This window comes from Melozone crissalis, unplaced genomic scaffold (genome assembly GCF_028551555.1).
Source record: "Melozone crissalis strain CALT ecotype California unplaced genomic scaffold, PUWL_Pcris_2 ptg000036l_1, whole genome shotgun sequence".
Lineage (NCBI taxonomy): Eukaryota > Metazoa > Chordata > Aves > Passeriformes > Passerellidae > Melozone > Melozone crissalis.
The window spans coordinates 6470820-6486520 of record NW_026535814.1 but is presented as its reverse complement, the minus strand read 5'-3'; the positions used below and the strand labels follow the sequence as shown (position 1 = coordinate 6486520).

At 38.0% G+C, this 15701-nt stretch overlaps 1 protein-coding gene across 1 annotated transcript in view; it reads right to left on the bottom strand.

Annotated features, from left to right (window-relative positions):
- The window catches only part of APBA1 (amyloid beta precursor protein binding family A member 1), an 87484-nt gene that overhangs the window by 14238 nt on the left and 57545 nt on the right, over positions 1–15701 (bottom strand). The window contains exons 4-9 of the mRNA XM_054283277.1: positions 14563–14602; positions 10495–10640; positions 5621–5653; positions 4393–4479; positions 3639–3824; positions 105–284 (exon numbers count right to left, since the gene is read on the bottom strand). Coding sequence (XP_054139252.1) covers positions 105–284; positions 3639–3824; positions 4393–4479; positions 5621–5653; positions 10495–10640; positions 14563–14602 — 672 coding nt within the window. The remainder of the gene's footprint in view (positions 1–104; positions 285–3638; positions 3825–4392; positions 4480–5620; positions 5654–10494; positions 10641–14562; positions 14603–15701) is intronic.

Below are 15701 nucleotides of genomic sequence, written 5' to 3'. Positions count from 1 at the left end.
ATAATTTATAGGAAGTATAAATGGTTTTTTAGTTTCTGCCAACACAGGCCTGCAACTGATAAAGAGCAGCTGAATATCTGTCGGGAAAAAAAAAAGATACATACATCTTTGCAATTTTCAGATTTGGAGAAGTGAATCAGATCATCATTGTACATGTCCTGGGTATTAAGCAAGTCGCTATATTCCTTCTGGCTAAGGTCTTCTGGGTTGATTCCATTTGCCCTCAAAAATTCTTGGTAGGCCACACTAAATGCTTGACCTATGGACTGTGCAATCAGCTGCGCCTGTAGCAGTTCCCAGAAAAGGGAAAAGAAAAGAAAAAAGTGAAACATTCTGATGCTCATGTCCACTGACAGTTTCTGTTACAATCACACTGTAAAATGGATCATCAAGTTGATGAACCTACAAGTTACTATACTCCAGTCTAAAAAATATTTGTGCCTTACAAATTAATTTTAAAGACCCACAAAATCTCAACACATTCAGCTCTGCCATGAATCTAGCTCAGTAAGCAATTATAAATTACAAATATGAGGAAGAAAGACATCCTTTCACAGGTAAGAACTGCTAATGTAAGTGTAAAGGTAGAGCCACTGCAGTGGCTGTGGGTTGCACCTATCATTCCTCCCACACATGCTGCTCCCAGATGGCACTCCCTTCCAGCAGAAGCAATGTCATTCTCTGACAAGCAAGCAATGAAAAAGAAAATGTCAACTAGGAAACACACAACCACATTTAAAAGGGTATTTCCAGCTTTTCCTACCATCCTTTACAACATTGATAGTGACTACTCCTATCTCAGTCTCAGACAAAAAAGGAAAAAGGCAGCAACTAGAGACCAGATCAAGCCCTAAAGTAACTGCAAATGGTCATATGCATCTCCTTCTTCATCCTGCTAGTACCTTCAGCCCCTATCCCCTACACTTATTTCCCTCCTTCCAACTCACACGATCCTGGGAGTTCTCTGCCTCCTTCCTACTAATTTTGTCCTTTGTGAGCACCCTCTTGCACCAGCAGCTTCTCAGAGTCTTGTCTGCACCCAAAGCCACCAAATGCACCTCTCACTACACTGCATTGCTCCCACCATGAGCGGTTTGATTCCTGAAGCTGTGGGACTGAAACTGGGCAGCAGGCAGATGTGGGGAAAGCTCTGTGCCAAGCAGGGCCAGAGGGATGCCTGCCTTCGACACAGCATCATGGTCAGGCAAATAAATGGCAGGAGAGCAAAGCACAGCATGGTGCAGAGTACTGCTGTGTACAGGTGGAGAGATTCACCCAGTGAGCACTGTGTGGGGCACAGGAGGTGGCTGTGGTGTGCATTGGAACACAGGGCTGTCTATGGCAAAGATAGGGAAGAGAAATAGAGAGCTCCACAGTTCACAGTGGAGGCCTGGCAGAGTACTGGTAATGAATGAATGCTGCTCAGGTGTACTTTTATACAGCCTGATGGCCATTTTTAAAGTCCAGTTTGGTCCCTAATAAAGGAAAGTTTTCCAACACAGAAATAAAAATGTTGTATCTTAGCTCAAACTAGCACTAAACCTGCTGATGAGAACCGCATGATTGCTGGTACTGAAAAGACCAATATGTAGACCAGTAGTATATTACCAAAGCTAAGATCAACCTAATTTTGACAGCAAGGACAGCAAGAAAATGGGAAAACTGCACCTCCATAACTCAATAATGTAAGTGAAGAGTGAAGACTTTACATTCATACACACGCATCTTCACTCCCAGAAAGAGATCAGCTCCCGCTTAGACACCCAGCATTTGGACACATCACTAAGGTTCAACTCATTTAAAGGTACACCTCTAAACAGCTGAAAATCTGGTGCTGTCCTCTTTAGACAAAGACTCATCCAAGCAGAGACATGTTCTGGCCAACACCCACTCAAAGGCTTACAGCTTCTGTTTCACTTACTGTGTAGATTCTGCCAAGTACCCAGCCATCCCAGAAGAAGAAAAGACAGGTTTTATAATATAAACAGGCCACATGACTTCACTGGAGGTACAAAATCTTTGAAGCTGTCATTTTGTTGCTGCTACAGTCCTTCCATTCTGACTGTTAGTCACTTCAGAATTTGAGATAAATTTGGCAAGTTACCTGTAAACTACATACCATGACTAAGGAGAGCTGATATAATCTGTAGTTTTTCAGCATATTTTCCCCATCAATGAGCAATGTTTTTATTGGATCTACAGGCATTTTACAAGCCAGCTGGATTTACAGGCACAGAGAAGATCACACAGAATACAAATACAGGCTGATGTAACCAAACCATAGACTGGGAAGTTCAAATTTTAGCTAGCCAAAGTATTAACAGCAGCCTAGGAAACGGATCTGGAAAGTGTGGATCATGCAAAGGGTCAGACCACCCCATAGTAAAGGAAAAGAAGCCCAAGACTCTGGCACCTGACAGTTTGATTTCTGCTTTTTCAACTGGCCAGTAAAAAAGCACGGAGTATCCAAACTTGTGACTAGAAACACAGGAACAGCAGCCTCAAAGTGGGTAGCATGTCAAATGTTATTAAGCAAAAAATACATTGTTTACTGTATTTCACACCAGATTCTTAAAAGGCTTTACAAAACGGATTGACAAAACATGTTATTTTGTGGAAATAATCCAAAATTTTTATATGCTGTCAATTTTGGTCCAGGATTACTTTCATCAGTGCTCATCCTTACTTTTTAACTTCAGCAGTGGGTCATGTATACACATTCATGTGCAATAATATATTCAGATAATATATTGAGACAGAGGTTTAAAGCAGATTACATTAAATTATTACATAAAATCAGCTCCTTATTCAAGAAAATCTTCCCATCTCAAAGTCCTCGCTGTTCACTGTAGTTTGGAAGACATGGAAGATACTGGTATTCTTACTTAGTTCTCTTCAGTATGTTAGCTTCCCAGATTACTAGGGCTAACTTGACTATGATCCTAAAAACTGCATATCTAATCACTTCAATCTAGTAAGTTTGATTTTACTTTTCAGTTACTGAAAGTTACTTTTAAAAAGTACATAAAATCGGCAAGTTATAAACACTGATTGTGAAGACAGGAGATCAAGACCTGTGTTAAGTAACTTAATCCTGTGTAAAGTACCTTAACTGTGCCATAGATTAAAATTTAGTCATTTATGTCTCTATTCAACATATTTTGGGATTGCTGAAATCACAAACTTTCTCTGCTGGCTTTTTCATATGATGACAGTAACTACAGCCCCTACACAAACCACCTGAAAAATAAAAAATCACCTTTCTTGTATGCATCAGTGATTGATCCTCAATGCAAGACTTGGGATTAGAATTTCCCTATGAAAATAAGGCTCTCTGATAGACTTTCCCTCTCCTATGCAAAATTTGAGATGATATTTGTAACTGCAGCAAATGGACCCTGCTATCACTGTTACTGGAAGGCACTAAAGAAACTTTAAAAAAGTAAGCGTTTCTACAAACACCAACTTCCTGTGACATGTCATGTGCAAACATATAGATGGCAGGCAAGTTCCTCTGCTTAGACGAAATATTGGGTCCAGTTAAAAAGTAAACAGGACCACTCACAATGGGCTTTGGGCCTATCAAAATTGCTTACTTTTCCACTCCTAGAAAACGACAAGACAATGTAATTGCTTACATCCTCAGACTCAAAGACATGACAAATCATTTTGTACTGCCTCTTTCCATCTTGAGAGGGGTGAGATGCTTCCACATTATCCTGGGAGTTAGAGCGTGGCATTCGCCTACGAGCCATCAAAACAACTATATTTCCTATATCAGCAATGTAAGAAATGGTCCGCAGGGGATGATCCATCATGGTTTCCTGGGGAATAAGAAAACCAACATAAGCAGCTGCTTCAACTGGGTTCTTATTGGACATCTAGTATCATCAAAACACACAAATAACTGTAAGACCCCTGCTAGGTGAAATCTGTAACATCTGTCATGCATTAAGGGAAATGGAAAAGAAACCAAGAGCTTCACTTTCCAAAAATAAAACAAAGAGAAAGTTTTACAGGGTTTTTTTCTGTGGAAAAGTACATCAAGACGTGAACTGCAGAACCTGCACATGCTGAGCATGTATGTGTACAGGACTATAAGCAAATTATTGCAGCTAAATATTTTGGGCTACTCTGGGCACAATCAATACTTGATGCAGCATGGCTTAGAAGACATAAGCTGACTGCAATTATCTTACCCACAAATTCTAATTATTTCTATAGTCAGACACACTGAATAATTGGTTGTATGACATGGCATTTGACCATGGATTTCTGCCTAGAGGGGAATATAAGATCCAGCACATTTTAAAGACAAATTTTAACATGTCCGTGAAAGGCTATTCCGGTAGTCTTTTCCAACAATACTAACAAAGGTGTCTATGTCTATACCTGTGTGTCTGCATTCAGTACTTTTATTCTCTGTGTAGAAATGAAGAGGTCCACTTCAGTCATGGGTTGAGATTCACCTTCTGGAGCCTGCAAATAAATGGATTAGAGTCAAACAAACAATTAGCTAACATACTTACTAATAATGATGTTAGTTCACGTACAGGGGTACACTAAGACACAGTCACCAGAACAGCAATGCAGGATAGAGTATTAGACTGCAGAAGCAAAAGATAAACACAAAGATGTGGAAACTATATCATATATGTGAAAGTGAATTGGGTATTGTTTGAAAAAAAAGTTAACCGCACAGAAGCTTGCCTGCTTTTCCTGATTCAGTAAAATTATACCTGACTGCAACATGAACTATAAAGATTTCTTGAAAAGTAATATGATTTTACCATTTTCTGCACACTATGAATCCCACTTCAAATAAGGTTTTCATACAAGCCATAGAAAGGCCTAATAGTATCTCCTGCCTGAGGAATTTCTGTTTGGGCTAGCAGTGGCTGCTAAGACCAATGGAAAAACCTGTACCACAGGAGGTACTGTTTGAGCTATTCATAATGCAGTTCTGGCAAGAAGACCTTCACAGTCAGACAAGATACTTTTCAAGCAGTAACACACTTAAGAAGTAATATTTTGTTAATAGAAAGCAAACATTTGTAATATTTTTAAATTATACTTGTTAAAAAGTAGTTGAAAGCTCCACAAACAAAACTTATTACAAAGATGAGTCAATCTCAGTATATTACTGTATGTATAGACATAAACTTTTTTTTTGCATCCAGCAATTTGACATCTCTGTGAGTCAAACAAAGCACTCCAATATAAATATTAAATTAAAATAAAAAAGTCTAAAAAAAAAAGGTAAAAAACCCCAAAACAAACAAAAAAAACCCCACACTCCATTTTAATCCATAATTTTACAATGTTTAAACCTTTGCCATGTTAGTCCTGATTCTTTAATATGCACTTTGGGTACTGCCTGTAACCATTTGATAGATCCAATCTTTCTTCTGTTTCTAACATGAAATGGCTAATGAGAAGCAACAAAAAATGGCCAATCAGGCAACTGATTTCCCAGATATGTCATGGTGGCTCAGAAACAAATCTGAAAAAACCTTGCTGGATGCAGAAAATAAAACCACAAAATAAAAAGAAAGGGAAAAACCCTCCCAGAAAACAAAAGAACAAGCATAACATCAAGCTGATGGAGTTTGTACTGCACCTTCTTCCTGCTTTTGGCTAATTTCTGGGCCATCTGCTTAGCATGGAACAAACAGAGACAGGAGAATGGTTAGAGAAGAACTTGCAGAGACTCCAAGTCACGCAGGAATCTATAAACTAATGTCAGGGCTTACAGACTACTAGCTGGTCTAAATTAGTCCCTGCTTAAATTAACTTCCTCCTTGTTTTTTTAGCTTAAAAATTTGTAAAATTTCATGTTTAGCACAATTAATTTCAGAAATGAAAAGAAACAGCACCAAAAGAGTCAAAAAGAACACAAAAGGATTTTTTTTCACTTAAAATGTTACTTGCAACAAACAAGGTTATTTTGAGTGTAATTGTTTTTGATGCTTGGTGAGGGGAGGATGGTTTAAGAACCAGAAGAGATCTTCCCCTCACTTACAGCAGTGTAAACCATTACAAGAAGTTATTTCTTTTCAAGGTACAGCGATGTAAAAGGTGAGTGAAAAATTGTATGCTTTCTTTATTATTACAGGTTTTTCAGATCTCATACTTCAACAGACTTAAAAAAAAAAAAACAACACTAACACTATGCTGCTTTTTCCTGGAAAAATGAAATGACAGAAAGTAACTGTCACCTTCATTTTCTCTTTCTTCTGAGCAAATAAATCTGCACCAATGTTCACACAGTGAACTGGTCAACAAATCTTCCTGTGACACCTACACAAAGATATGTCCACACTATCACATTTTTTCAAGCAAGCAGTGGAGCATGTGTTTCAGCTCCAGAAATACCTTAAAAAACATTTCTACTAACAACCCAAACAAACATAATTTTTACACTCTTGAGTCATGAATTCAATCATGAATTCAAACCAATGGTGAACTGATCTTTACAGACCTGCTCACTGAAGGAATGCAATACTCACCAGGCTGGCAATTAGCCCTTAACTTCCAACAGTAACAGGCTCTTTTAAATTAAATTTACAGGCATGCTCATGGTGGGAAGGAGGCTTATAGTTACAAGCTTCCGACAGACTCAGCACTAGCTACTTCTACAAAGAGCAAATAGGAGGCCTGAATCATAAGACACATCAAAAATTTTAATACTAATGCTCAAAACTTAAATCTGTCAGATATTGTCTAAACAAATCTGAAAGCAGCTACTGAAAGGTCAGGCCACGTTCCTTGCTTACAAATGGAAACATTCTCAAAATAGCTTTTAGTCACCTTTTTCAAACTAAGAAGTATTTTATAGCCTGGTAGGTTATTTTGCAACAGGTGATTGCAAACTATTGTAAAAGCAATAAAAACTGCCTTACATGGCAGGCTCTTCATTACATTACTCTCAAATTAAATTAATACTCAGAAATAATATACTTATATTGAGTAACAGCTGCCTATCATACACTGGGCAAGGAGGAGACACTCCTTAGATAGAGCATTTAGATATCTTTGCAAAATCAAGTTTTTCTTCATCACCCTTCCAAAACTTTAAAATGATGGACCTCCCAAAAGAAGAAAAGTATAGGCCAAAATTAAGAAAAAGGGGGCAAAAAAAATCCTTGAGCGACAACTTTAAAATGCAGAATCAACAATTTACCAAATTATACTATAATTCAATATACTGAAAATTCTGTTCTTCAAATGGAAGCATATTGAAGAACTACTTTCAAATATTTCATAAAATAAGGCAGTGTTATGGATCAAGCACTTTTAGTAAGTGACTTAACACTGCACGGAAATGTCACAAAAGAAGTTATGGTCCATGAACAAAAAAAAATTGGGATAATTCTATGCAAGACACTTTATTAGACAAATCCTCTTTATCACCACATTATTTTGCTAACTCAAATCAAATATTATTTCTGTACTTCTAGAAGGAAAAAAAAAGAAACAGAATATACCTAATCCACACAGTTTTTTTTAATATACAGAATACAGGATTTTCATTCGAGGTAAATTAAATGTATTTATTTATATAGATGCAATTTCCAAAATTAAAATACATTAAAACCCAACAAGCTTCTGCTTTTGCTACAGAGAGGTCCTAAGTTTATTAAATCCATTTAGTCTCTACAAAAAATGTTTTGCAACTCAGTGAGCATGGAGAGGACACCCAGTGTGTGAAAATGTGTGAAATACTAAACTAAATATCCACATATGTATTCTATCTTAAATTGCACTCAGAAATTAAACCAGGTATTACCTAAAAATGTTCAAACCTACCCCACAGCATGCTAAAAGTGCCTCCTAATGAAATATTCCTAACTACATTTGATGAACACCTTCAAAGCAGTGCATCTGTTTAAAGTTAGCTGGACTTCACAGGGATGAAGGCCAAGCAAGACACCCAACTCCTGTACTTTCATCTGAACAGATACTTCTTAAAGAAGAAGCCTAGAGAATTGTTTTCAAAGTCTGTTCATATTCCAAATGAATGAATATGTGGTCTGAAGGCTCTGCTAAAAGGAGTAATTTAGAGAGCATTAAATTCAGACAGTACACACTTTTGTGAAGGTATAAATAACAGGGCTCAAACAAAGCTCTTCATCTCTTTTTAATACTCAGCTTCAAGTCTGTGTATTTCAAAAGCTCATTCTTAATTTAAAGCTTTGTTTTCTTCAACAGTGGAGAAATGGTTGACATGCAACAAGAAAGGCACTCTGTAAACAAACATGAGTAGGGCCATAATTTACACATCTAGGATATGGGATATCTGATGCAGTGATGAATCTGGCAGCAGGAAGTCCATCTGTCATAATGAATTTCTCTCTGAAAATTATTAGCTTTAATGGCAACCAGTAACAAAACCAACCCTTATAAGCCAAGAAGCCTAAGGTGCAGGGGGATTTAAAGCCTGTGCTTTACTTAGAAGCAGAAAGCAGTAACTGTCCAAGAAGTCTTCTAAGGTAATGTGTACAATACAATACAAGTCAATAATTTTCTGAAACACATGGAGATTCATAAAATTAAATACATCAGCTAGGGTTTTACCAGGTCACAAATGCTATCACTTGGGCCTCAAGCCTGAGGCAAATACACTATAAGAAAGGATATGCACGCCTGCTGATTTCCACAGATGCACAAATTATGGCATTAACGAGCAAAATGCCTTAAATAGATTTCTTCTGTTTTGATACACAGAAATGCTGAGGCATAACAGATTCCTCAGAAGACTATTTTGTTAAAGAATGTCTACAAAATGTGTTTTGTATCAGAGAAAGTTCTATACTCTTACACCTTTTAGGCCCAGTTTTTGTTTTTGTCTACCATATCCCTGCAATCTTTACTGAAGTGTATTCCTACACAAGCTTTACCTTCTAGGTGCAAACTCCCAGTGGTTCAAGTTCCACTCCTGATACCTATTTTCTATGACAGCTGATGCTAATCTTTCCTTTCACCTTCCAGTGACATGTCCCTCCTAGATCCAGCCTCACCAAAGCCCTTTTTTCCCTCCCTTACCTTTAGTTTCCTATTCACTCAAATCAGACAAGTTTTCTCACACACAGACAAGCATCAAGAAGGAACACAAAGAGACTGCTAAACAGAAGGCACAGCCCTATTTGCTCAGAGCAGGAAAAAACCAGACTCTATATAAGAAAAACTCTTCACTGCAGGTTTGGGGAGAACACACCAAGACTTGCCATTGTTGAAAAAGCTGCATAATACCTATTTTTAAAGAATGTCACTTAATCCAGAGGTGCCAATGAACAAAGATAAATCATTCTTCTGCAAAAGGTTCTGTAGTTCAAGGTAATGAAGACTTCTGCAGAGATGGTGGAGTATAATCTCTAACAGGAAGGCTACATTCCCGCCTTTTCTAAAATGTGAGTGTTTACAAATTTCAGAGACAAGGTTGCAAGAGCTTATGCATTTGAACACCAGTAAAATTACATTTTTTGGAAGTTGTCTCAATGGCTGTATTTGGAGCTTCTGTTTCAAAGTTACATACAGAGACTAAACTGAACACCTGCCACTGAAAGCAGTGGAAGGAATAAAAGGAGTACAAAGCATCAGCTGACCTTAACAGACAATATTATTGGTCTTGCTGATAACCTCTCCTCTTCCTCTTTCTTTTGTATAATTGCACACTAAATCTGGTTGGAAGCCAAAATAAAATATACAAAAGAACATCCAGATATTAAAATAAGAAAAATTCCCAGAGTGGGTTGTGTTGATTAGCTGAATTAGCAGAAGATGAAGCTGTGTGCTTACTAGCCAGTCATGTACGGGTAGTGGGAATGCTGCAGCATCCTGTACAACTGTGCAATACTTCATCCACATACCCTCATTTCAGCTGACAATGTCATAATTGTAACTTACAGTACAGCAGCATTCCCATTGCTGGAAATGGCCTGTACAGAAATCAGATGGAATTTCTCTTTTGAAACAAAATTTTTCAGATTCCAGGACAAATTACTTTTTCCACACTTCTCTTTACCATCACAGGCTTTTTCTCTTTTTTTTTTTTTTTAATCAGCAAATCAGCTCACAGCTGTTATGTGTGGAGAAACAAGTGTCCACAACAGGGTCAAAAATAACTGCAGTCACTACAACAGTAGCAGTTCCATTGAGTGCCAGAAGCAGCTGCAATACTTACTAGTTATTTCCTTAACCTGTTTTCCCTCCACAGCCAGGTAATATATAACTTTGACCACCACTCACTTCAGATTCTGGTTTAGTGTACACAGCATAAGTATTACCACAGGGAATTAAAACGACCTGGTAACATCCCCTTATCAGTCTTGTTCCATAAGCAGCATATGCGATTTATTTTGCAAAGGAAAGGTGAGGCACCTTTCCTTCTGAAACTACAGATAACCCCACCTGAAAAAATTACTGCATAAGAAAGAAGTGCATTTCCACAATCATAAAACAGCCACAGAAGCAGCAGCAGGAATTACTCCTCACCTTGATCCTGCTGACAGCTTCCTGAGCCTGCATCATTCTCACATTCTTGGATGGAGTTTTATCAGAAAGGAGTTGAGTTGAACCAAGGTAATTGGCAGCAAAAATGATTCCATCAATTAGGTCTTCGGGATCGCAAGGTCCAGGAACTGTAATACAGGAAAGCCATCACTGAAGACAATCATGGTGAAACACAGCAAAAGCAGAATTGTGACAACTTGAGTCTGCACCTGATGGCTGCAAATCCTCCTCTGAAATTCTTCAGTTTAGCATGACAAAAAGGCAACCAGCACTTTCAAAGGCACTAAAACATCAAACTATAATAGTATCAAAATTTGTGGTGGGCTGACCCTGCCCACCAAACCCCTTCTATTGCTCCCCTCCTCAGAAGGGCAGGGGAGAGAAAATATAATGCAAGTCTCATGGGGCAAGACAAGAACAGGGAGAGATCACTCATCAGTTACTGTCATGGGCAAAACAGACTCCACTTGTGGAAACTTGTTTCATCTATTACTGATGAAGACAAAGCAGAATAATGAAAAAATAAAAACAGATGTTACAACACCTTCGCCTATCCCTCCCTTCTTCCTGGATTCACTTTTATTCCCAATTTTCTTTATCTCCTGCACCCAGAAGTACAGGGGAATGGGGGTTGTGTCAGCTCATCACACGCTGTCTCTGATGCTCCTTATTCATCATGGCGAAGAGGCCTCACATCCTTCCTCTGCTCCAGAATGGGATACCTCCTATGGGAGACAATCCTTCAGAACAGACTTGCTCTGGTGTGGACTCCCTATGGCATCACAAGTCCTGCCAACAAGCCTGCTCCAGGTGAGCTCCTCTCTCCAATGGGCCACATATCCTGCAGGGAGCCTGCTCCAGCCTGGGATTTCCATGGGGTCATAGCCTGATTTTTTTGGGCATCCACATAATCTGGCATGGGGTCATCTAGGAGCTGCTTGTGGGTATGTGTTCCACTTGGAGCTCCACTGGCTGGCGGGGCACAACTGCTTCACCAGGGTATTTTCCATGGGCTGCATGGGAACCTCTGCTCTGGCACCTGGAGCGCCTCCAGTCCTTCCTACTCCACTGACCTTGTCTTCAGACATCCCTCTTTTACACATTCCCAGCCCCTTCTTCTCTGGCTGCAGTTGCTGTAGTGCAGAGTCTTTGCCCCCTTCTTAAATACATTATCCCAGAGGTGCTACTGCTGTCACTGATGGGCTCAGCCTTGGCCAGTGGTGGGTCTGTCTTGGAGCCAGCTGGGGCTGACTCTATCAGACAGACAGAAAGCTTTCAGCAGTTTCTCACAGAATAGACCCTTGTACCCACCCCACTAGCAAAGCCTTGCTACACAAACCCAGTACAACACCTCTCTAGCCAAAGCTAGAATTGTTAACCCAGCCTCTTTCTCAATAGCTCATTCTTTTGTGAGTAGGGATCAGCTTGGAGCAAAATAATCTATGATTTTTCACTGTGATAAAGCGACAGACACAGTTACTTAGCTTGCTCCTCATCCATCAAAAACAGCCTTACAATTCTCAAACCAACAGTCACAAGCAGAAACATGAAAGGTGCAGTTTCATAGCAGCCATCAGCCTCTTTCTTGCTTGTGCATTAACTACAGTTGGTGCAATAGGCAGAAGAATCTCCCCAGAATGCTCTACACATACCACACATCACAATATTTTTATGCTACAGACCCTTAAAAATAGTAAGTGTTAACAAGGATACTGTGGTACTGAGTTAAATAAAAATGTTATTAAATACACAGAGCATGGGCTCTCTTGACGGCAAACCAACACTCAGTCCACAGATCCTTAGAGATCCAACACCCATCAACTTCTGGAAAAGTGGAAAGTGATGGGGTGTAAAGTGTTCATAACCAAGCAATGCAAATCCTTACAAAGCAGCACTTATGATTTGTAAGATTTTTAATGTTTGGCAGCCTTATCTAAAAATTTTATACATGAAAATGTTCCATTTTCACACCATACTAAAACTGTCGTGATCCAAAAGTGAGGCTGATTAACTTAAGAAACTTCCTGTTCTTAAAAGTAAGGGAAAACAATTGTTCCTCAAGACAAGTTACATATAAATCATATTAAAGAATGCTCATGGTAAATATGTTCACATTTTATCACAGAACACTTGTGTTTATGTTTGTCTTTCTTTTTACCTCTAAAATCAAGGGGTATCTTGTACTATAAGGTAATGGGGCTTTAAGTTTGAAATTACTAAGAATGGCAATTTTGTTCTAATGATAACATATAGGACTAACAACCTCTCAGAACAAGCATGGGTGGCTTTGGCTTCAAGGAAAAGCAAGTCATTACAATGATTGAAATAAAAAAGAAAAATCTGGAGACAAATATCACACTGAAACTATACACACAGACAGAAGCACACGTAAAAATCTTGTGAGCAGGCTTGTCTTCCTTATCATTTTTTTAAATCTAAAAATTTATGACTAGCAAATTTAAGATGCTCATCTCCAGTGTGCAGTTTGCTCAGTCAGTATGTATCTTGAAAATTCTCAAAATGAACGCTCATTTGCAAGCACATGGCCTAAAGAAATTGAGTTATTTCCTTAGGGAAATTCATGCATTTGGAAGTACTACATATTTACACAGAAATCACACACAGCATTCTAAGTGTTACTATTACTCTACACATCAAGGCCTTTTCACCACTTCCACCACTATACTAAAGAGGTGCAAAACTTTTTATAGCACAATTTCTGATCAAAATGAGGGGAAAAACATGGGCAAAGGTAAAAGACTCTAAGAAAGTGCGTATTAAGCCTCCCAAAAAATAATGCTCCAATTGCATCAGAGGTGAACACACAGACAGCACTGCTTTTTAGAATACCTCCTCCTTTTATTATCTCTGACAACAAAACTATTACCTCAATGAAAACATAACGTAGGTGCTGGCAAATTTTTCCTTGGACTGCTGGTGCATAAAAATGGAACAATTGTAATTTTAAGGAATTTTGTGCTGGACCAAGCACCAGGAAAAGTTTAGTGTACAATTTATTTTTTTCCTAAGGTGGCGATAATTACTTTTAAAATACAGATCTATATTCCTATATATAGAATATATAGTCCCTTGATAGGACTATCAATAGGAGATGAACTTAAATTCTAAGAGATATCCTTCATTGTTCCAAAATTCCAATGCTTAGCTATGAACTAACTGACATTATGGCCAGAGATTCCAAAACAGGCAGCTTATACCCTGAAGACTAAAACAACAATCAATTTGCAGTCCAAAGAAAATGATCACATTATCAATTAAACATAGTACACTGTAAAGCAATCCAAAGAGTGATGAGGAAGTCCAAAGAAAGTATCACATCAACTGTATTTCTAAAATTTCATCAAGCACATGGAAAAACCACTGTCAATGGAAAAGTAAAAAACACTTCTATTTTCTGCTTCTGTCATAACTGCACACAACTTGTGCTCCTCCTGCAGAAGACAAAGGATGCAGACTCATACAAAAAGTAACAGTTCACAGGACAGGTAACTTGCTTTTTCTCATTGTTCTGAAAAAATTCAGCACCACTGAAACCTTAACTCTGAGATGGGATGCAGTGTTTTAAAAATAGGCAAGTAGTTGTTAAACAAAGCAGGTTTTCCCTGCAGGCCTGTCCATAAATCCAGCTGAGATTAGATTGAGTCTGCCAATTGAAATCAATACCAGACAGAGCACTACAGTCTTCTTGCTTAGTCTATTTTCCTTGTCCACACACATTCTTATGTGTTGTGCAAATACCATAAAGAAAGCAGTGTTTTAAGTGATACTGAGGGAAAAAAAGAGCATAACTGATACAGAAACAATGAATGAAACACCAAAAAACTAAGAGCTCCATGTTTCTGAATTTCTGAAGGAGCACAGTAGGATTTAGCTCAGGTTCTAAACTAGACACAACTTAATCTAAATCAGTACACCCAACCCTAGCAGTTTTCTATTCAGCAAATAAAAGTAAAATTTTATGCCTTATAAATATAGGTGGGTTTTTTGATGCGAAAAAAAAAACATTTAGAAAGTATAGAACTATCTTACCTTCAACATACGTTGGAAATGAAGCCAAGCTTTTTCTGGACTGTAATTAAGACAAAAAGGATTTCAAACAGAACATAGCATGCACAAATATGCATTAAAAATTTCTCCATGCCAAAAAAACCCAAACTTTAATTAGCCATAGCTATTAGTAAAGACAGAACCACTTATTAATATTTACATTGATTATTTTCAAGCTCTAAGCACCTATTATGCAAATTCAATGTATTTCATTTGTGTCTATTTAGTAGACAATACGGTAAGACCAGACTTCACTTACTCGTTGGTCGTCACTAGTGCACTTATTATCCACCAATAGGTGCAATAATCAAGAAATTTGGAGGAAAGTACATAATACCTCAAAGATACTGGATCTTCCAACTAGAAATAAATGCATACAGAAATATAAAAATTGCACTTTACTGTTTTAATTCATGACTGAAACCACCCTTAACAAAATACAGTTATTCATCAGGAATGGTTTTAGATGTACCCTTCACATTAACAGTGCCTACAAAAAGCTTTCTAGATTTTAACAGGTTAGGGAGCAGCCTCTCTTCTCTGGGATAACGGGATTCACCATGACCTCAGCACCAACTGGCTTACACGGTTTGGAGCACAAAAGCACATTTGGTAGCACCAATTACATAAATAGCAAAGGAATAAATAGAACCTTGACCTGTGCATGTAAATACACACACTAAAGTAATACCATACATCCTACTGGTATTTTCTGTGAAAGACTATGAGACTAACCCTTCAGATATCTGACGGTTACAACTTTCAGTGGGTAAGGTTCACCACTTTAATTAATAACATAAACCACATACAAAAATTTATCAAACAAAATTGTGTGTGACACTATATAATTTGTAATGGATATACTGAAATACCCGCTGCTATCATAGGCAGGTAAGTGGACAGTTAATGAATTTATGACTGATTGTACTATCAGTAACTCCTCCAATATCATTCTATTAAAAGAAAATCTATACACATGATCAGAATAATGCATAAAATCTTCAATAATTTTAAGCACCATTCCAGATGATGTACGTAGAAACAGATGCCAAATTATTTTTCTTTGCAGCGGGCAACTTACCAGGATCTGTGTACTAGTGGAAAACTCAGGTAAAACAAGA